Source organism: Falco cherrug, chromosome 1, assembly GCF_023634085.1.
Source record: "Falco cherrug isolate bFalChe1 chromosome 1, bFalChe1.pri, whole genome shotgun sequence".
In the NCBI taxonomy this organism is placed as follows: domain Eukaryota; kingdom Metazoa; phylum Chordata; class Aves; order Falconiformes; family Falconidae; genus Falco; species Falco cherrug.
This window is the reverse complement of record NC_073697.1, coordinates 18,935,998-18,955,970: the sequence shown is the minus strand read 5'-3', so window position 1 is coordinate 18,955,970 and position 19,973 is coordinate 18,935,998. Positions and strand designations below refer to the sequence as shown.

Sequence of the window (19,973 nt, the reverse complement as noted above, 5' to 3'; positions counted from 1 at the left end):
CCCGGCCGCGGCGCCGCTGGGTCCCTGCCCTGCCCTGCCCTGCCCTGCCCTGCCGTGCCCTGCCCGCCGCGGGGCCCGGAGCCCGGCCACCGCCCGCCTCGCCTCTCCGCCGGCTCGGTGCTCCCCGCGCCCTTCCCGCCGCGGGCCCTGGGGCGAGGCGGCGATCGCCGCCCCGGGCGCCGGGGGCACGCGCACCGGGGTACCGGGCCAGGCGGGCTCCGGCGCCGGAGCTGAGGTGGGTGGGGGTACCGGTGCAACCCAAAAACCCCGTTCAGGCGGCGGCGGGGCGGGGCGGGCGCTCCGGGGGCGGGCACAGGAGGCGCGGCACTCCCCGCCGCCGGGGCGCCGCCATCGCCGCACTCGCCCCCCGCGATCGGTGTCGGCGGCCCGGCCCGGCCCCCCGCCCAGCCGCAGGGCGGAGCGGCCCCGGTGCGCCCCACGTGCCGCCGCCATGGGCGTGCTGCCGGTGCCGGCGGAGGTGCGCGCCATCCTGCTGGACATCGAGGGCACCACCACCCCCATCGCCTTCGTCCAGGTGAGACCCGGCGGGCCGGGCGGCGGCGGCCTCCCCACGCGGCCGGGGGCCCCGATAGCGTCGCCGTCTTTATCGTGACACATCCCGCCCCCCCAGCCCCGGCAGCCGGGGCGGGCACGCTGCGCCGGCCGCACGTCGGTGCCGACCCGGGGCGGGAGCGGCTGCGGGGTGGCGGGCGGCCGGGGCCGCCCCGGCAGCGCCAACCGCGGCTCATTTCTGCGTTTTTCGGAATGACACCCAGGGGAAAATCGGTCTGGTTTTACCGATCGCCCGTGGGCAGTGGAGCGGGAGCCGTTCCCGTTCAGTGAGTGGGTTTTTCATGGCTACAGGGAGCGCCCTGGGCCTCGCCTGGCAGCAGCCCCCGCAGCATGGCTGTCGCTCAGCGCGCTGCCGCCGCAGCCCCGCACCCCGGCTTGCAGCGGGCCGGGGTCCCGCCGCCGGGTGCCCCGCTGCCTGTTCCCTTCCCAGGGCCATGCAGCCAGCTGTGTCCCTGCCTCTCGCACAGCGCCCGGCTGTGTCCCCAGCTGTGTCCCCGCCTCTCGCACAGCGCTCAGATGTGTCCCCAGCTGTGCGCCTCCCGCACAGCACCAGTGCGGGGGGCAGGTGCACTGAGGAGGGCTGCACCGGCAGCACATCCCGACGGGCGGCTTCCCGGGCTTCGGAAAAGATGTAGGACTATTGCACACGGTGGTTTAGGTGCCGAAGCCGGAGTGCCGGGGCGGGTGGGGGGGACGGGACCAGCGGGAGGCATCCGGACAAGTGCTGTAACTGTGCCACTAACACTCCAGCTGCTGCGGCCCCCCCCTCTCCTGGAGGATTTGGTCCCTAACCAGGTTGGTGTGCTTCGAAGGAAGGAGCAATCTCCACTGAAGGCAATTGTCCGAGCTCCTGCCATTAACCTGTATTTCTCCAGGAGACTTTACGGCTTTCAGTGGATCTGTGTTGCCGGTGCTTTGTGACCCACGTGGGTGAAGGCGCTTGCCAAGCTTCCCAGGTGTTTCTGCTAACACAGTTTAACAGATGAACAACGTGACCTACATCTTCCCTGTCCGCGTTCTTCCAGTGCTCTTGAAGAAACTTCGGGTCTAGATGGCATTACAGCTGCCTCCCTCCCCTCGATATCTTTCCATTTAAACAGTTTGAACAGCTCAGCTTTATTAATGAACATCTCTCAGAGCAGCAAAGATGGTTAATAGCCACCTTGAGTCCATTTTGCTGTTGTGCAAATAGCATGCGATATGCCTGCGATGGTTTCCTACCCAGAGTTCTTTCTCTTGTAGGGAGGCTGAATGAGTTATGGCTCTCGATGAAACCTGGTTTGCTGGAAATGCTTGAAACAAAGTTATTTCACTTGGACTTTCAGCTAAACTCCATAGAGCCTGTATTTCTCTTTGAAAGGCCCACTGCTGGTTCTGCAGGCATTTTCATTTGTTACCATTAAAGGATTTTATTTAATCCTTTCTTTAGTATTAAAATTATTGAGTATGCAAAGTAAAGAAATAGAACGAGCACAAGCCAGTTGATGGGTGGATTAAGGAACGATACCAGAAAAGAGAATATTTGATGGCCCCTAGTTAGAGGTCACCAAATTTTCTCTTTTGCCAGGCCCACCCTGGCAGAGAAAAGTAAATGGCAGGGCAGAGATGTAATGTGATAAACTACATCCCCTGGCATTTGCCACATCTCCTGTAAAAGAGCAGATTGTCACTGAACTTTGTGACAGTTTGCATAGACATTAGGAGGAAAATTGACCCTGGTTGCTTGGAATACTACAAGTGCTAGTGATGGCGTGCTATGTGGGTGTCGACTGATGATAAAAGTACCACCCTTCCTCTACTGGGTTTAACATTGCTGTGAGCAGTTGCAAAGGCTTAGGAGGGCTGCTGAGCCGTGTTTGCTGACGGCTGTGTCTCCATCCTGCCAGGCTGTGTTGAGGCAGCCACATCTGGGGCTGGATGTCACTGGGGAGCCCAGCTGGCTGGCAGTGTGGTGAGGTGATAGCACCCATCTCCCCAGCACGCACGGGAGATGGACGGAGCGATGGGAACTGTGCACAGGCAGGCTTAGGTCTCCTGCTAGCCAAGATAAAAGCGGGTGAACCTATAAAGGTCAGCAACAGCCCCAGTTAAACCTATTCAGGAGTTTGCAGCCACCAACTTTTGCTGAAAGCTGAAGTCGCGGAGATGGAGGTATTTCCATGCCAAGGAATCTTTCTTCCACACAAACTCATGGCCTTTTAAACTTAGTACATCATTGCCTAGGATCACTCTAGACATCCGTAAACTGTCACCCTGACTGTCCACCACTCCAGCTGCCACATGGGTGTCCCCTCCTGGACCACAGACATCCATGTGTTTGCCAGCGGGCCAAGGCTTTTACCCTTTTAAAATCCACTGAATCACAGAATACACTGTGCTTTTGAAGCCTGTTTGGAAGTTTTTCTTCGCCAGCACAAGAGCACAAAACACTGCTTTTGGAAAGCAATTGGGACCTTTTGACATCCAAGGTAAAGGGAAGTTAAACCAAGGCAGTGAGTTGGTTGCATTTCCCAGTGGCTGCTCTTTAATTTCTTCCATGATTTAAAAGACTTTGAAAGCAACTATGCTCAAATAAAGGAATTGAGAGGGTAATAGGGGGTATTGCAAGTCTGTTGATTTCCCTGGACACGTTTGTGGTAATTCTCTAGGCGTTTAAGACATTTTCCTTTCCCCTAAATTTACATTGTTTTTAAAATATACAACATGGAAAACACAATATTACAGTAATAGAAAATCCTGCAGTTCTGCCACCACATCCATGCTTTTAGCACCACCGTTTTCTTAATTCAGTAAACAAAGGTGACATACAGTGAGGAGAAAAATATCACTGGCCATTTTTTGAGGAGAGACAAGTTCAGGTTAGTTTCTTCCCATCTCTTCCCCATTCCTTGTTTTTCCCTGTTAAGAAAAGTTTGGTTCCGTACCTGAAGGCAGGAGCTTCCCACCCTTCCCCTTGCCCTCAGGCTCTTCCACACCCAGAGGTGCTGTCGTGGCAGCCGCTTGTGGCTTCTCAGTTGTGAAACACCACTAATGAGAGTGATTTGTACTTATTTCAGGTGCCCTTGGCATCTCCAGGAAGGTTTGGCATTCTCCCATGGCACTTTTTCCTAACCCTTTTTCATGTTGTTTGCAAGACTGTCCTATGGAGCTCAGTGTCACTAAATAGACTTTTCCATTTTCAAAAGGTCCTCTAGCTCTGGTGAGAAGTTGAGCTGTGTTTTCAGAACGTTAGGACAAGCACCCCATTAAAAATAGGAGCACTGTAACTTGTCAGTTCAGAGTACATACACAGTCAGCCCTGTACTTATCAGCTGGTGAGAACCTGGGGTCCTGTCTGCCATCTGAGACACTTTCACAAGCCCAGGAAAAGTTATCACCCACCTTTTCCACCCTGGGATTTAAAAGTTGAAGCTGCCTAAGCATTTGTGCAAAAAATCCACCTGCACTGATGTTGGCCCAAGGCTGGCTCCGGGCTGCAGCCAGTGGCACCCCTGGCAGGCAGCTTCACAAGCTGCAGCGCTGCAGGGGAAGCTCCAGCAGAGAAAATAGCTGCACACACCGGCATGTGCAAACGGTTGCTTTAAAATAAGGTCAGGCTTACCTCTGCTAGGTTAAAGGAGCTGCCTTGTTTTTCTTGTGTGCTGCCAGGAGACCTTGTTCCCTTACATCAAAGACAATGTGAAGGAGTATCTGCACGCTCACTGGGAGGAGGAGGAGTGCCAGCGAGACATCGGGCTTCTGAGGAAACAGGTGAAGTAATGGAGCTGTACCGTGTCTCTGCTGGTTCAGGTCACTCAGATTCCCCCAGTCACCCAACTCGAGTCCGTACCTCTCTTTGCTCCCCAGCAGAGGCTGGTTGCCTCGATGGGTGGATTCTCCCCTACCCAAAGCCTGGAGTTGCGCTCAGGGAAGGGCTGGTGCTCGGTAGGCAGCAGCTCAGCTGTTTCATTCAGCTCGCCTTGGTCTTCACGGCCCCTGAGCAAGCGTCAAACCACAGCTTTTCAGCTTCGTGCCTGCACTGTGCCCTTCTCTTGCTGAATCCACCACCTGTGGCTTCCAGGTGCCTGTTTGGGAAGCAGTGTGGAGGGACAGCAGAGTACTTGTCCAACACAGGGCAGCGTATCCTGCCTCTGTACAGGGACATGGCACCACTCGGAGACCTGTGGCTATCTGAAGCCAATAGATATATTTGCTTCTTTGCCTTAATTTCAGCAATTAAATACTTAAGCAAGTATAATTCTTGTTAAGAGTATTTACAATACAGCTACAATAGTGCTAATTGTGGGATTTGGAAAGTACAATCCAAGCAAGTGTTTCTAGACACAACTGGAGTCTGAATTTCCCATTGAGGAAAGCATTCAGTGTTGTAACCCTTCATGGGAAGAGCAGTTCCAGCGTGTCCTGCAGAGAGGTGCGTTGATGCAGGTGTTGGACCCCTTTCCTCCATCGAGATATTGAGACCACCCCACCTCTTCCCTTACCTCTTTTTATCATGAATGATTTCCAGGCTCAGGAGGACTCCAGCTTGGATGGGGCCGTGCCCATCCCTTTGGAGAGCGGAAGCGGGGAAGAGGAGCTGGAGCGGGTCATCCAGGCGGTGGTGGACAATGTTCACTGGCAGATGTCTCTGGACAGGAAGACCACAGCACTGAAGCAGCTGCAGGGTCACATGTGGAGGGCAGCCTACACGACCGGGCATGTCAAAGGAGAGTGAGTAATAATAGCGTACCCCTTTCCCCGGGGCAGGTGTGGGGTGCATCTCTCCTAGGTGTTTGTTAGCAGAGTAGCTGCATAAGCTATTCCTGGAAACAGCCCCGCGTACAAATGCCAATAGGATTACTACCTCACTGGAGGAAGCCAGTACGTTTACATTCTCTTGTGGCTTAAGCCAGGCCACTGCTGTCATGGAAGCAACTGCAGACACTTCATTTCAAACTTGATCGTGCAGTGAAACAAAACCATTGAGCTTCATCTTTGGGTCTAGGGAAGCAAAAGCTTACGGCAACCTTGGGATTGACCAAGTTGTCTCAGTGCCCACTGGGAAGACGACAAGTGGGTGAGAGTGTTTCTCCTTAAGGAATAACCAGCAGGTACATGCTGGGAAACAGTGAGCACCTGGGCAGGGCCTGTGAAGGAGATGGGGTCTGAGAAAGGAACAAAGTAGTGGGGACAGGGCAATTCTGGTCCCATGACCGGTGGAACATTCATCTGGGACAACTACTGCATTAAAAGTTTGGAAAATGTCTCAATATTTCGCTACAGAGATTTCTTGGTAAACCAAGAGACTGAGGCACAAGTATGAACTTACAGTTCTCCATCTTGCATTTTTTATCCCTGAATTGCACTCACATTTTGGAACAAGCCTAAACAAGCTGGAGTTGCAGGGTGAGGTCCTTTCAGTTGTTTCCTCCTGCTTCGTCTCTTACCTGCACGTTTCCTGCCTTTCCCCTTCTTTTTATCTTCAGGTTCCTCTTTATCTTTCAGCCACAACACAAGTGTGCATAAGTAGGGACAACTGGAGTTAAGCCTGATCTTATAGGTCAAGAGGTATTTGGTTAAATAAACTATGCATTTCAGGTTCCTAAAGAAGTAAAACAAACCCTTAAGTTCACAAAGTCTTTTGCCAAAGGAAGAATGAGGAAGAAGAAAAAGAGCTCACAGAAAAGTGTAAACATCTCCCAGAGAAAGCAACAAAACCCAAAAGCAAGTCAAGAGGGATAGACATCCTGTTGGTTTTTTTTTTTAAAAACATGGGTAATTGCCTTATAGTGGCCCGAAAACTGTGGAGCTAGCCTTGCTGCATGGCAGCCTTGGAGGAGTGAGATCTCTAAAGTCCCCCCTTCACCCAACTGTATCTGGCACATGTGTGTCTGAAATCCAGGCACTGAACTCAGCACGTGAAAACATGAGAGAGTCTGGGAGTTTCTGCAGGTGCCATACAACCTCCAAATATTTTCAGCTGACACCAGAGACATTTAATAAATAACTATGAAAAAAAGTGATTTTTTTTTTTAAATACATAACAAAGCCCTGAACAGATGGCTGAGAAACTGGAGATGAACAAAGGGCCAGCTGATTGCTACAAGTCTGCAAAATTCAATCCAACACCTCCTTTTGCATGTATTTGAAGTCCTCTTTCTTGAGGTGTTCAGGCGCTCAGATCCTCTTTTCAGGGCAGTACCTCTGGGCCTTGGGCCAAGCGGCCACACAGAGCTGTGCAGTGCAGGTGGGAAAGCTGCAATTTGGATTGAGATGAAAACTCAGTTCCCTGAGGATTGCATCTCCTCCACCTCTTCTCCATCATGCTGCCATACCAAACCGAAACCTCTTCCCTACCCTTCTGAGGTTGGTTGTGGCCTTTCCTTATCAACCATCACGTGTATTACTGAGGGACTTACTGTCAGCCTCACTTTGTTCCTCTTGAGCAGCGTCTATCTTTCAGATTCCCCCAGTACACGCATCATCTTGTAAATGTCCTTTGCATACAAAAAGCTTTTACATACATGTAACTGCAGCACTAGAGAGATCTCGTGGTATAAATGAGAAGGGTATGAGGGAACAGACACATCCGTTAGCAGTTACACAGCAGTTGCCTTGGCTTTGGTCCGTCTTCCCTCTCTTGCAGCTTTGCTCCTCGATGCTGGGCTTGTCTTTGGGTGGCTGCTACCTGGGAGTGAGACCTAACTCCTGTTTTGAGAATTGTCAGCCCATTGCTAGACTGTTATCTTGCCTTCCCAGCCCTTTGCCAGGTGGAAGAATACAGGGAGGGGTGCTGCTGCCTAGTGAACAGGAGCTGGTTCTCCCTCTGCGGTGCAGTTAAGCCAGAGACACATCTGGCCCACAGGTACTACTGTACGATCTGAGTCACTGGGTAGAGTAGCTCTGACCTCAGTCCCTGAGGGGACGCTCCTTTCCCAAATTATTGTCTGGCTTCAGGCAGTTCGTACAGTGCTGCTCATTGAGCTCCTGCAGCTGCAGCCTGCTCTCGGTTCCTCCCCACGCGTGGGCAGAGCCTGAACCCGTGGGGTGCATTTGCCCCGTATGGATGGAACTTACGGCCACAGCTTTTACCAACAGGGAAACTTGTAGCTTGCAAGGCAGGTGGGACTCAAGATGCAAAAGCCTGTATTCTCTGTCCTCCCCCCTTATTCCTCCCTCGCAGAGAACAGCGGGGGGATGCCATTTCCCCCCACCTTTCCTTCCCTCTGCAAACTGAAGGGGCTGGAGAAACTCCTGTCAAAGGTCTGAAGTAGCCCGTCAAAGCTGCTGTCTGTGTAGCAGTCACTGAGCTGCTCGGTGGCTGGAGCTGGGAATGCGTGACCTGGTGCTGAAACAGACCCACCGCTGGCAGGAGTCCTGAGCAGCCTGGGAATGAAGTCCCCTTGCAAACTGAGGGGACAGTGTCTGGCTAAAGGTGTCCCTCCAGGTGCCTCTGGGTTTGCCCTTACCTGTTGCCCTGTTTTGCTCCAGAATCTTCGAGGACGTGGTTCCAGCCATCCGGAAGTGGCGGGAAGCGGGGATGAAGGTCTATATCTACTCCTCGGGCAGCATTGAAGCCCAGAAGCTTCTGTTCGGCTATTCTACAGAAGGTGATATCCTAGAGGTAAATAACCTTATCACCTTCCTTACAGCTTCTCCCTCTGCAGAGGACTTCACTCCCACAACTGCCCTTGCTGGATGCTTTGTGCACAGGGGCTGGGGCAGTGGCTTTGTCCCAGCAGAGTTACGCTCAGCCAGCTGAGCATGCTGGCACGGCTGCATCAGCCCCTGTTGCTGTGGTGGAAGGGAAAGGGGATGTCTCACTGGGGAGCGAGGTTTAGCCCTGCTCTTCAGGTGGCACTTGGCAGCTGCCTTTGCTTTTCTCTTTTTCAGCTCTTTGACGGCCACTTTGATACCAAAATAGGCCCCAAAGTAGAAAGCGAGAGCTACAGAAGGATTGCTGCCAGTATTGGGTGCGCCACCAACAACATCCTCTTCCTGACGGATGTCCCTCGAGGTAGGTGGCCTGCCAGTCCTGCTGGCTCTTACCTGTGCGAGGGAGGCAGGTGCTCTTTCAATGCCTGCTGCTGACTTGTCACAAGCATCTCAGAAATGCTGCAGACCACCTTGCTTCAGTGGCTGGATGCTACCATGCTTCTTCCGCACGCATCCAGGCTCTGGCACAGCAGCAGGGTATCTGTGAGCAGCGCTGCTGCGAGGGAAAATAAGTCAAGTAGAAAACCTGCCCTTGCACCAGTGAGCAAGGAGAGACTTGGAAGTGGTGGACCGTTTGCTGGAGGAGTTGGCGCACTCCATTTAAAAACAGGGTCAGTGGGTTTTGTGACCCCATGCTTGGGGGAACAGACCATGTGTGCTGCGCTGCTACATGGCACACACGGTGGCTGGTTCTTTGCGCCACTTACTGTTAGGTTGTGCTCAGCAGCAGGAAAATATTGCTTCTGGTTGTCAAGACTTGACCCCTGGAAAGCCAGGCTCAGGAAGCTAATTGATTTCTTGCCCTTGCTGGAAATGTTTTTCTGGTGGAAAGGGCACTGGGTTGTGATCTCAGTCTAAGCCAGCACAGTCCCCAGGAGTTAGCCCTTACCCCCTCCCCAGCCATGGCAGCAGAGCTGGTGGCAGCTTCAGGTTACCTCCTCTTCCCTGTTTTTGTCTTCCCGGGGCCTGTTGCTGTGCTCAGGAAGTTTGTGAGAAGCGGTTCCCAGTGTGGGGTGCTGGACTCAGTAACGCCACAGCCTGACCACAGCCCAGCTACTTCCTGGCAGGAATGGAGCTGCCGGCGCGTGCTGCCTGCACAGCGCCTTGCACAGCCATCCGCTGGGAGAGGGAAGGGGATGGCGAGGCCACCAGCTCCTGCCTGGTCACATTATGCAGCAGCTAGTGACCCACAGTGGCTCTGCCGGGAGCTGGTCCCTCTCTAGAGCTCTGCAGCATCACGTGCAAACGCTGCTCTCAGTCTCAGCCTTTAAAAGCACTTCAGTGTTTTGGGGCATCTTCAAGCCTTGAAAACACTTATGTGAAGAGGTCAGTGGGCTCGTCTCATCTCCGCTTTCCCCACTTCTATTTGTTTCAGAAGCCAATGCGGCCGAGGAAGCGGATACTCACGTGGCTGTGGTGATCAGACCAGGCAACGCAGGACTGACAGATGATGAGAAATCGTATTACAGCCTCATCTCATCTTTCACTGAACTTTTCCTGCCTACCTCCACTTAGGGAAAGCAGTGCACGCACAAAAGACTATGCTTCACCTGAATTGTCCTTGTGTAATGTTAGGTAATCTTGTCCATAATCAGAATTTAAAACCAAACCCACATCATGTCTTGGACCTACAACTAGTGCAAGCAGGTATGGATAGAGAGTATGGTGTGGGGTCCCTTGTGCAGTAGGATGGAGGGCTGCAGCAGCCAGCTGGAGCTGGGAACAGGGTGGGGAGAAGCACCTAGGAGCCAGGCTGTTCCTCCCTTTCCCAGCTAGCAGTTAGCTCAGAGGATGCTTCCTTCAGACTCACCCATTGCAATCTGGTGCTGAGACGCCCCACCACGAGCTCCATCATTTTTAGAAACAGTCTGCAAACAAGATGCATGGCCTTCTGTCCCAGGGGGACCACTGGGGATATGAGCAGACAGGGTTGCTGGCTAAGTCAAAACTGTCAGAGTTAGGGGAGTTAGAACGCCCAAAAGAAAATGCCAAATGTGGGCTATAATACAGTAGGTTTGGGCTGCCACAGCAAAAGCCAGCCCTTGCTGCAGGCAAGCTCTTTAGACCGGGAACAAATTAAATCTTGGCTATATCCACAGCAGGTCTAGGTACAAAACAATACAACTTGCATATGGAAGCTGCTTAGTGCTGCTCAGCCAGCCTACCAGAATGAAGTAGAGCTTCATATTTCAAAGAGAAATACAGCTTTAAAAACTAAATTCTAGACCCACCTCACTGCTGCATTGTGGTGCTGTGCTATGGGATCCAACTGGCTGAACACCAAAGTCAGCTTGACCGTGAAGTGTCTCGCTTAGTGCTAACCCATGGTGCTCCTCAGCAGCCAGCATCACCCCGTCACACGTTCATAGCACTAGTCAGCTGTGAGCAAAACTTGACACACAGCTGCTCCTGAGGGGAACATCCTGCTGTGTTTAATGAGAATTAAAACCCCGACCTTTTCACCCACCCTATCTAAATTGTGCCAATTTATATCATCAGATGGTCATGGAGCTTTTCCTAATGTAGTAAATAAAACCACAACTTTGCTCTCCTGGTGTTCACTCCCTCCCAGTGTTCAGCCTCCCAGTGTTTAGCACCAGTAATCCCAGCACCTAAAGGCAAATATCTTTTTTTAAAACTTGTGAACAATTTGTTTTCCTGCTTTCGTCCTCCCTGGTCCTTTCTTCAAGGCAGACATCCCTGTCCTGCCAAGGAAGCTGTGTTGCCTCCCTGACCATCTTACCATCTCGGCAGGGGCTCCGGGGAGGGTGCAGGAGCAAGAGCCACAACTAGGTTATTCCTGGTAATCAAGGAGGCAGAGACGGTCTGAAACCCCAGTTCCCTGCTGCTGGCACTTTGTGCATGGCTGTCACTTGCTACTTACTCATTTCTGTGTGACTGTGCTTGAGCTTGCCCTCGTGGCTGGCTGAAATGTAATACCTTTGCCTTCCTGAGCTCTGATCTACACCTACAGCTGTCCCTGTTGAGGGGGTCTGCTCTGTAGAGAACAAGCAAGAGACGGGCATTTTGGGAGGAAACCACATCATGCCAGCACTGCCCTTCTAAAACTGATGGTAGCAGGTAAGGCTGTGAGGCAGCTAGTCTGGATGCGTTTCTGGGCTGTGTATGAGTGTGATCCTCCTCCTAGAAAAAGCCTGCTAATTAGCACTGTTACAATAAGTGTGTCTGCATGGCTGAATAGTCCCTGGCTTCCTTAAGTGTTAATTTTAATCATGACACTGCAACTACCTTTTGTTTTGCCTTTGCCATCAGAAAGCTATGCATGGGGTAGGGGACAAAAATAAAACTCACTTTCTCCATAAAAGCACTTTATTTAGTGGTCATGTTTCAGTGTATATCAGTTGTCATTTAGTTGTACTGAAATGTGCTGTTAGAAATACTCTAAGAAATGTACAGAGTTATCACCAAAAACCTCAAGTTTAGTTTGGATTGCATATAGGAAAAGGAAAGAAAGACAAGAAAAAAAATCACAAACTTTTTTTTCTGATAAAATTACAAAATATAAAATGATAAACTGAAAGTATTAATTAATTTTAAAAAACAGTCACAGTGGACTATTTACAGTAAACCATCCTTAAAACAAATTGCTATTTTGTGCTCCATATGCGTTGAGCCTGTGTGGCCATGTGAGAGGTTCCCCACTTGCATCTTTTCCAGACTATCCCCTCCTGCCCTCACCCAGGACGAGCTCCCCAGATGTGCTGCTAGGGAGCCCTGCACCTTATGCTGCTGTGCCCTTGGGCCACCCTTAGCGTGTCCCTCCAGGAAAGCTTCCCACTAATGACACAGCTACAAGGAGAAGGCCTTCAGCAGTCCAACAACAACCCTTCATCGGCTGGAGATGCTCTGGATTTGTAACAGCTGCATGAGAACAACTTTTGGCCCACAGGAGATAAAGGGCTGGCTGAAAGCTTTCTACTTACAATAGTCGACAGAAGTTCTTAACTGTTTCTCCTTTCAGGAGAGGCCTCTGACCTTTGCAGAAGACTGAATGCCCTCGTGCCTTTTCCCTCTCTATCAGAAATGCCATGGTGCGGCACGAGCTCCCCTTCAAATGCCTTCTGCCGCTGTTTTAATTTCTGATTACTTGCCTGCAGCTCAGGCAAGATGCACACCTAAGCCGAGCCTGATGCATGGATGAAAACAGGAGTCATGTTCATGAGAAGCAACCTCCATCACTCCCCTGCCCACCCAAAACAGCAGCCTTCCCAAAACCAGGTTTCTAAACGGGGGTTTGAGCTCCTGCTTTTTCTTTGAAAACAGACCTGTCTGAAAATCTCCCTCCAGGGAGGGAGAAGCCCTTCTGGTTTTGCTGTTCCCTTCCTGCACCTCCAGCCCTCAGGCTGCATCACCCAACCTCTGGTGCAGAACTGCCTCCCTGCACTTTGGAAGCCCACTGAAACGTGTGGCAGACTCCACTCGGGACAACAGGCCACAGTGAGGGGCCCTAAGCCCAAGCCTCGTGTCAGCGTATCTGAACTTTGACTTCTGAGTGCACAAGGAGCAAAAGCAAACCCTACGCCCAGAACCACCTGCAACAGTTCTGTTCTTGCTGCAGGCAAGCCCAGTGTCTCCAACAGAATGTTTTCCCCTTCAAGGAATAAAAAAAAAAAAGCTTTTGAAATACTACACATGATATGTGGTGGAAGCACTACACACTTATAATGAAAAGCCTTTTCTAGGTCACCTTCAGAGCACACGGGCATTCCCATCTTAATTCAGCACCTGGCTTCCACCAGTCCCCACTGTGGTGTGAAACACAAAGCCAAGGACAGTGCTCCACTGTGCCATCTCCCCTGGCCTGGGACGGGCTTGCCCAGCTACGTCAGCCCAGTCTCACTTCCCGATCACAACACAGCTTCTCCCAAACCTGGCTTTACTGTCGGCTGCTTTCCCAGACAGAAGAAATGCCTGCCTGCTCACCACATAAGCCAGCCAGCCGGGGCTTTCCACTGCCCGATTCCAGGTCCAGAAGAAACAGCTGCCCTTTCTCATCTTGCCAAGTCACAACAGTTGGCAGCAAAGAAAACAACACAAGAAACACACAAAAGATGCAGACTGGTGACTCCTGAAGACTCCTGGTGCCTGGAGAAGTCCATTTCCTTCACCTCCTCCTCTGCAGAACAGGCTGAGGAGTGCCTGTCTCAGAGGGGCATCGTGAGGACTGGCTGTTGAATGTTCTGAGCAATGCGAGTGTGACAGGGCCACTCAGAAAGAGTCACTGTTCAGTCGCAAACTAAACAGCTTGTGCTCCCAATGCTGCCGCTGAGAAGGGTCCACTCCTCTCCCAGCAGACAGATAGTTTTGTTTGGCTCTTAATGAGACAGCCACCCTCGGAGCCCTTTGGCAACATGATCATGATTGCACATGAAAAAAACTCATCAAAAAAGTGTGAATGAGGTCATGTTTAACCCATGAAACCACACCTGCCCCCCCCTCCCCCCGCCAGAGGACAGGCTACACCTGATCTGTCTGGTACTCCGAGGCTTCCGATAAGCTTTCAGAAAAGCTCAGAAAGTTTTCCTGGTACTCAGAGCAAACAATCTCAAATCTGTAGTGCCTGAACTCCACTGCAAAGGTGCCGAAGTAGCACAGGAAGCACATCACCAGGCCCCACTGGATCCTGGAAGCATGCATGTGAATGCCTTGTGCCATGAGGATGAAATCTGGAAGAGGCAAGTCAAGGAGAACTAGTGGGAGTAGAGACACCTGCCAGGATGAGAGAAAACCAACAGGGAAGACAAAATCTTAAAAATCAAAGTCAACCCAGATGACAATCAACCCAGCCAGCCATCTCAGGAGAGCTTGCATGTGGTGCCAGAGATGGAAGGGATATCAGGTGTCCAACAATGCCTGTGGAGCGCAGCAGCTCTCCTACACAGACCAGGGCTTCCTGATTCCAATTCAGGCTGCTAAACATTCACAGAGGGAAAGACTTAGGTGCAGAGAAATCAATTACTTGCTTGAACATCTAACTAGCCAGTGACACAGCCAGCAAGCTGGAGATCTGGCTGCGGGCTCCCACCTGCCAGGAGCCTCCCAGCGAAAGCTGGATCAGATCTCTGCACCGCAGGCAATGGGGACACCCTTCAACCTACATTGTGCAAACTTTCATTCTCTTTAGATAGCCTGCAAAATCATCCCTTTCTGTGAAATCCAGGAAGCGTCATTCTAAACAATATGGTATGTTATACTTAAAGGAGAAAGAATGCTGCCAGAGACAGAAACCATCCTCCAGGTTCATGCACCCGTGTGCTTGGACCACATATTGCCTGGCATCAGGGTCTCTCACTGCTGTGCCTCAGGTTGTGTTGGGAGTACTCCATAAAAGCAGTTCTCATCTCCCCTAAAGCAGAAGGGGCCCTCTCCTCAGCTGGGGACCTGCCCTAGCCCAGTGCACATCTCCTCTAAACCTACTGGCTCTTCTGTCTCTCGGGATTTCCTCTGTACTTCAAGAACGCAGCATCACAAATCTTCACAGGTAAAACAAATAAACAAGCAGCATCTCCTATGCTTTAACTGCACAAAGCCGATAATCAGAGACTTTTCATCTTGGGCTTAGTGTAGGCAACCAAAGCTTCATTTCAGCAAACAGCATTCTGTGTCTGTCTTTAAATATCATCTTCTTTCCCTGCAGTGCAAGGGTTATGCACAAGCCACATGAGATAGGGAGCCAGCCCCAAGCTTTTTCAGAGCTGGAGAGGCAGGGGGGCACAGAATGGGTCTCCTGCTTCAGCCTGCCCTCCTCCACAGAGGGCCCAAGGCCTTCAGTGCCATGCAGCCAGCTGGGGAGGGCTGGGCGCACCCAGCATGTCAGTACAGGAGCAGCTACACCCTGGCGTACCTGGCTGCTCCTGCTCCCAGCCTGGCAGACACCTCTGAAGACAGCAGCATAGCAGGAGCCTGGCCCAGCTCCTCACATGCAGCCCTACCCCATACACACCCTGGAGGACCTATGGTCTTGGGGCAAGGGGAGCACCACAGGCAAACTCCTACGTTATGTACTCCAAGGTATGATGCTCACCTCCAGATTTTCCCAAGGAAGCTTAAGAGGCAACTGATGGTACATCTTCACGTCAATCTGCTATTCCTCTGCACACTGACTGAAATCTTCAAAACCAACCAAGTGACTAAGCAACTGTTTTAAGAACAGGCTGTTCCCTGAAGAGGGGGATTATCTTCCTTGCCATTTATTCCTGACCTCTTGCTTATCCCAGCACTAAGTTGATGCAACTATGCAGTGAATGGATCCACCCTAAACAAACACCCAGGGTACAGAGTGCTGGTGTAAACAGAAGGTCTGGAGTGGGGCTGACAGGCACAAGGTGGAGAGGAAGCCACATGTACATCCAGCCTGAGTGACCACAGACCCCACAGCCCAAACCTCATTTGCAAAGTACCTAGTCCTACCCAAAGCTTACATGACCCAGCAGCTCTTGGCTACGCTAAGCATTTTAAAAGGCAGAGCTAGATCTACCACCCTGGAGCATTTCAATAAACACATCAAAATCTTCTCATCTTCAGAAATCTCTTTTCTTCCCTTGTTCCTTTGTTCTCCTGAGATTTTGTATCTCAGTATTTTGCATAATCTTAAATGCTACTGTGTAGGTAAGCAGTGGTGCCATTAAATCACACAGATACTATGCAATATTGTAACCACTTTGGATATCACTACCAAGTTTTAGAAACATTTATGAAAGAAGTAAGCCCATCTATGAAACACTGCCTTCTGGTAAAACACAAGTAGCAAAATGAGCCAATCATGCCATGAAGGCAAGCTACACAGCATTCCTAAATGTTTTGAGATCCTAGAAAGGATGCGAGAAGAGCCAACGTTCCCTGCTGCAGAGAGTGTCAGATACGTATGATACCTGGCTTCCCAGGGAGCAGGACAAAAGGATACAGAGCACCACACAGAGGGTGATGCTGGCTGACAGCGCAACTCGTGGAATCCCAGCTTTCCGTCCCTCGTTCTTCAGGTTGATCTTGAGGGTGAGGGCAGACTGGATCCAGCACGCCAAGGTCCCAAAACCAAAGGTCAGCGATGTGCCCACATTGTGGATCTCCTCATCATTGGAAAGCTAGGAACAAACAAAATGGTCATTGTTTGGATGCAACAGGAGCTAGCTGCTAGCTGCTGGGTGGGATAGAGAGAGTGGGAATAACTGGGGTTTGAGACAGAGATGCTGTATCATTTCTTCTGGCAAAGGTGTAAGGTATCACATAACCAAGACGAGTTGACAGCTGTCACAGTCAAGCAGATCTACTGCTCAAAGCCCAAACACAGTGGAAACTGCAGTTGCCTGGGGACTGCCTCCACAGCTCCCTGACAAGACTCACTAACACAGCGCTCAGAAGTACATCCTTCCCTGGCTTGATATGATGGCCAGGGCAGGCAAGGACAATCCACTGGGGTCTTGTACAGCTCCCTGCATTGGACACAAACTGTGCGACCTTCAGTGCCAGCTGCATGGAGCAGTGCTGCCTGGGGCAGAGGGTGGCCAAAGCCCTACCACCTCTGCTGAGCTAGCACAAGCCAAAACACAGACACATGCTCCTGGTTTGGCAAGTTTCTATGACCAAAGAGCTTGACAGTCTGTTCCCTCTCCTGCCCATCCTTGACCATTGGGGTCTGAGGCAATATGAACCCAACCTCTCTGGAGTGCAAGTGCTTCTCTCTTCCTTGGGCTCTCATGTTTCACAGGGCTCAGTGACTGTGCAATGCCACAAGGCAAAAGGACAGCCAGGTTCAACAAGCAAGAATCTGCAAAGAGATCCCCTGAGGCTGCAAATTCATTCAGAAAGCCCAGCACGGACAAGACTTAAGCCAGACAATCTCTCTTTCCTTCTGCTTCTGAGGCTCTTCTAGAAAAAACAGCAGTCTGTAATTCCTCCCTGCAGCCTTGATTCCTGTTTGGTGATTTAATAAATTTGCACCAAACAAGATGCAGTCTACAAGATAATAGTCTAGTTACTGTGCCTCCACTAATCTTTCCCCTCTCCTCCCTACCTCGAGGTTTTTTTCAAGGGTACGTTCAAATGCTGCCCTGCCCCTCTGGCTTTGCATAACTCTAGTGCCCACAAAAATGGGATTGAGCTGCCTTTCCCAAGGCAGCCTGCACTGCAACGGACTCAGCCATAACGTCCCTCTAACACACTCAAGCTGTAATTTTCCAGAAATATGGTTTAATGCCACATTCAGCTTAGCAATCAGGCAGGGAAAAACAGGGTTTCATGCTTTTGTGGTTTGGCAAAAGATCTAAGCAAGGATACAGGTAACTAACAAGGAGTGGATAATTAGTTCAGAATTTATAACCAGGCATGATTCAAAGTATCCACTTTTAAATAACAATAATTTGCTCCAAGGAGTGAAAAAAAAGGAAGGAGAGGTTGAAACTGCTTCCTAGTACCTTCCCTGTACTAGAAATACTCTTCTCATACCTAGACAAAGCTGTTACAAAAGCCTCATAGTTCCTAGCTGGGAAGCTCTCAAGAAAAAAACAAGACTCCAGGTTTTTGTCTGGTGCTGTGGAATTAGGAAGACCAGGTCCCAAACAGTCAAATTATCTCACACCTCATTAAAAAACAATAAAAAAAATATGAAAGGACACAAAGCTCCTGCAATTGCTCCACATCCCAAACCGCTACTCACCCTTCCTGCATTGGCAGGAAAAATAGCTCCCCGACTGCAAAGCCAGGAAAGACATCAGCCTACACTGAACTTTCTCTGTTCCTGTCATTATTGGGGGTCATTACTTGCACCCCAGTGAGAGGCAGAGCATCAGGGACAGCAAAGGGATAGGGAAACCTAAGGGCCACTGACTCTAATGCCACGATTTTCACTGCAGACCTAACAGACACGCTTGTGATGACAGTGAACACCCAACCATACAAAGCAACGCTGCGGCTCTGACAGCTTGCTTGCTTGTTTGTATAATGTTGCAGAACAGATCGGGAAGCGGAGGGACCCTCTGCTCAGGCACCCTTGTAGCGTTCCTCTGCTGTGTCCCTCTCGTGGCCAGTCTGAGGACAAGCAGAAGGTGGGTTTAAACAAGGTATGTTTTAAATGAAGGACCCTGAACTGCCTGCTAAATCTACGGGCAGCTGTGCGCCCGTTCGCGCAGGTGCATACGTAAACTTCCAGGTCAGTCCTTTTACCCAGAACCATCTGTGCCAACCCCTAAGGCTCAAGAAGCTCAGCAGGGTCCCTGCTCAGACTCTTGGCAGGTCGAGGGTAAGCACGCAGGTGCAAATCCTACTGGGAATATGTGAAAAATTATTGTGGCACTTCATCTCAGCATGTCAGTGGGGCTACGTAAGCAGCAGACAGAGGTGGCAGAGCAGGTACAAGGCGGGCTGAGGCACAGCCTAACGTATCTCCTGAGCTCACGTCACAGGCAGTTCAAAGACCAAAGCGGATGTCCTAGAAAAGCAGGAATCTCACAGCATGGACACAGTGGCCCAAGCCTAGAGCACAGTACCTGAAAGTTGCCGAGGAGGGTCATCCCAAAAGAGGCCAAGCATAATGCCACCAGGCCGCTGACGTTCAGCCAAGGGTTCAGCACCTTCGGCTTCAGCTGAATGAAGCGCAGGACAGCCACGACAAGTGCTGAAAAGGAAACAATGCAAGGTATGTCATTAGGTAGAACACTGTAGTAACCATCTGGCTGAGGGCTCACGGACCCCTAGCCCTCTTTCCACCCAGAGGGGAGAGCGCACTGCAGGCTGGCTATCTTAGTGCTTCTGCATGGCCCCCTCCCATCACAGACGAGACTAAGCACAGGAAGCATCTCTCTTGTAATCCAGTTACACTGAGTTCCCACGCTTCCTTTTCTCATGATGCTTTATCTAGGAACTGGGTTGCAAATTTTCTGGGGGAAGAGCACCACCTTCCTATTTGCCTGTGAAGCTCCCAGCACGTAGTCTATCACCCCCCCCCGCCCCATGTATTCACATTGTGGCAGCTGGGCTTGCATCAAGTTTCACTCCATTCATGAGCACTGAGCTCCCTTGGAGGAGGTACGTCAAACCTCACCTGTATTAGAGAATGTATGAATGGAACATATGTATTTCTGCAGGTTTTTCCATAACACCCACCGCCTCTTCTCCTCCTCTGAAACAAGTTGCTGGTGCCACAAATGTAAGCCAAAATATTGCACTAATTTTCCACGAACACTGGAAGAACAGTCCTTCCAAGCATACAATTAGCCCAAGTGCTATGACACGACATATGATACATGATATATATGATACATGATATGTCATATGATATGACATAACCCCAGGAGATATTCACATTCTTTATTCTTGCCCTCCCTAAGGAATGCTGCATGGAACAACGCGGAAAGCCAAGCAATCAGTTGGCCTTCAGATGGGATTCAAATCAGACCACTAACAAACAAGTTAATTGAAGAGGGAAATTTACTGGTTGTTGCTGAACACCTTCTTATGCTTATGCTCAAATTGAAAACATGCAGGTCATACTGTTGTCTGCAAATTAGATCTACATCTTCCACAAAACCCCTGGTATAATTCCAAACACAGAGTTTAGAAAAATAAGGGCACTGTAACTGAAAAATACCCACTTTTATCCAAACTGCAAAAGATGTTTGAGTTTGCTCTCTCACACTTTGCTTTAGTGGATCAATCCACTCCAAATCCTTGAAAACCACAGGTCTTTGTTC

The 19,973-nt window shown here is 50.7% G+C and overlaps 2 protein-coding genes across 6 annotated transcripts in view; one reads left to right on the top strand and one right to left on the bottom strand.

Annotated features, from left to right (window-relative positions):
* The first annotated feature begins 33 nt into the window (after window positions 1-33).
* On the top strand, window positions 34-11,601 carry ENOPH1 (enolase-phosphatase 1). The gene is made up of 6 exons (XM_055707056.1): window positions 34-535; window positions 4,222-4,323; window positions 5,081-5,283; window positions 8,044-8,176; window positions 8,446-8,569; window positions 9,644-11,601. Exons 1-6 carry the CDS (start codon window positions 452-454, stop codon window positions 9,781-9,783), a joined length of 786 nt encoding a protein of 261 aa, XP_055563031.1. The 5' UTR covers window positions 34-451; the 3' UTR covers window positions 9,784-11,601.
* Window positions 11,581-19,973, bottom strand: part of TMEM150C (transmembrane protein 150C) — a 25,906-nt gene continuing 17,513 nt past the window's right edge. For all 5 annotated transcript variants that reach the window (XM_055706997.1, XM_055707007.1, XM_055706982.1 and 2 more), the window contains 3 exons: window positions 18,771-18,898; window positions 16,193-16,370; window positions 11,581-13,955 (listed from right to left, as the gene is read on the bottom strand). In XM_055706997.1, the coding sequence (XP_055562972.1) occupies window positions 13,747-13,955; window positions 16,193-16,370; window positions 18,771-18,898 (515 nt within the window). In that variant the 3' untranslated portion in view covers window positions 11,581-13,746. The remainder of the gene's footprint in view (window positions 13,956-16,192; window positions 16,371-18,770; window positions 18,899-19,973) is intronic.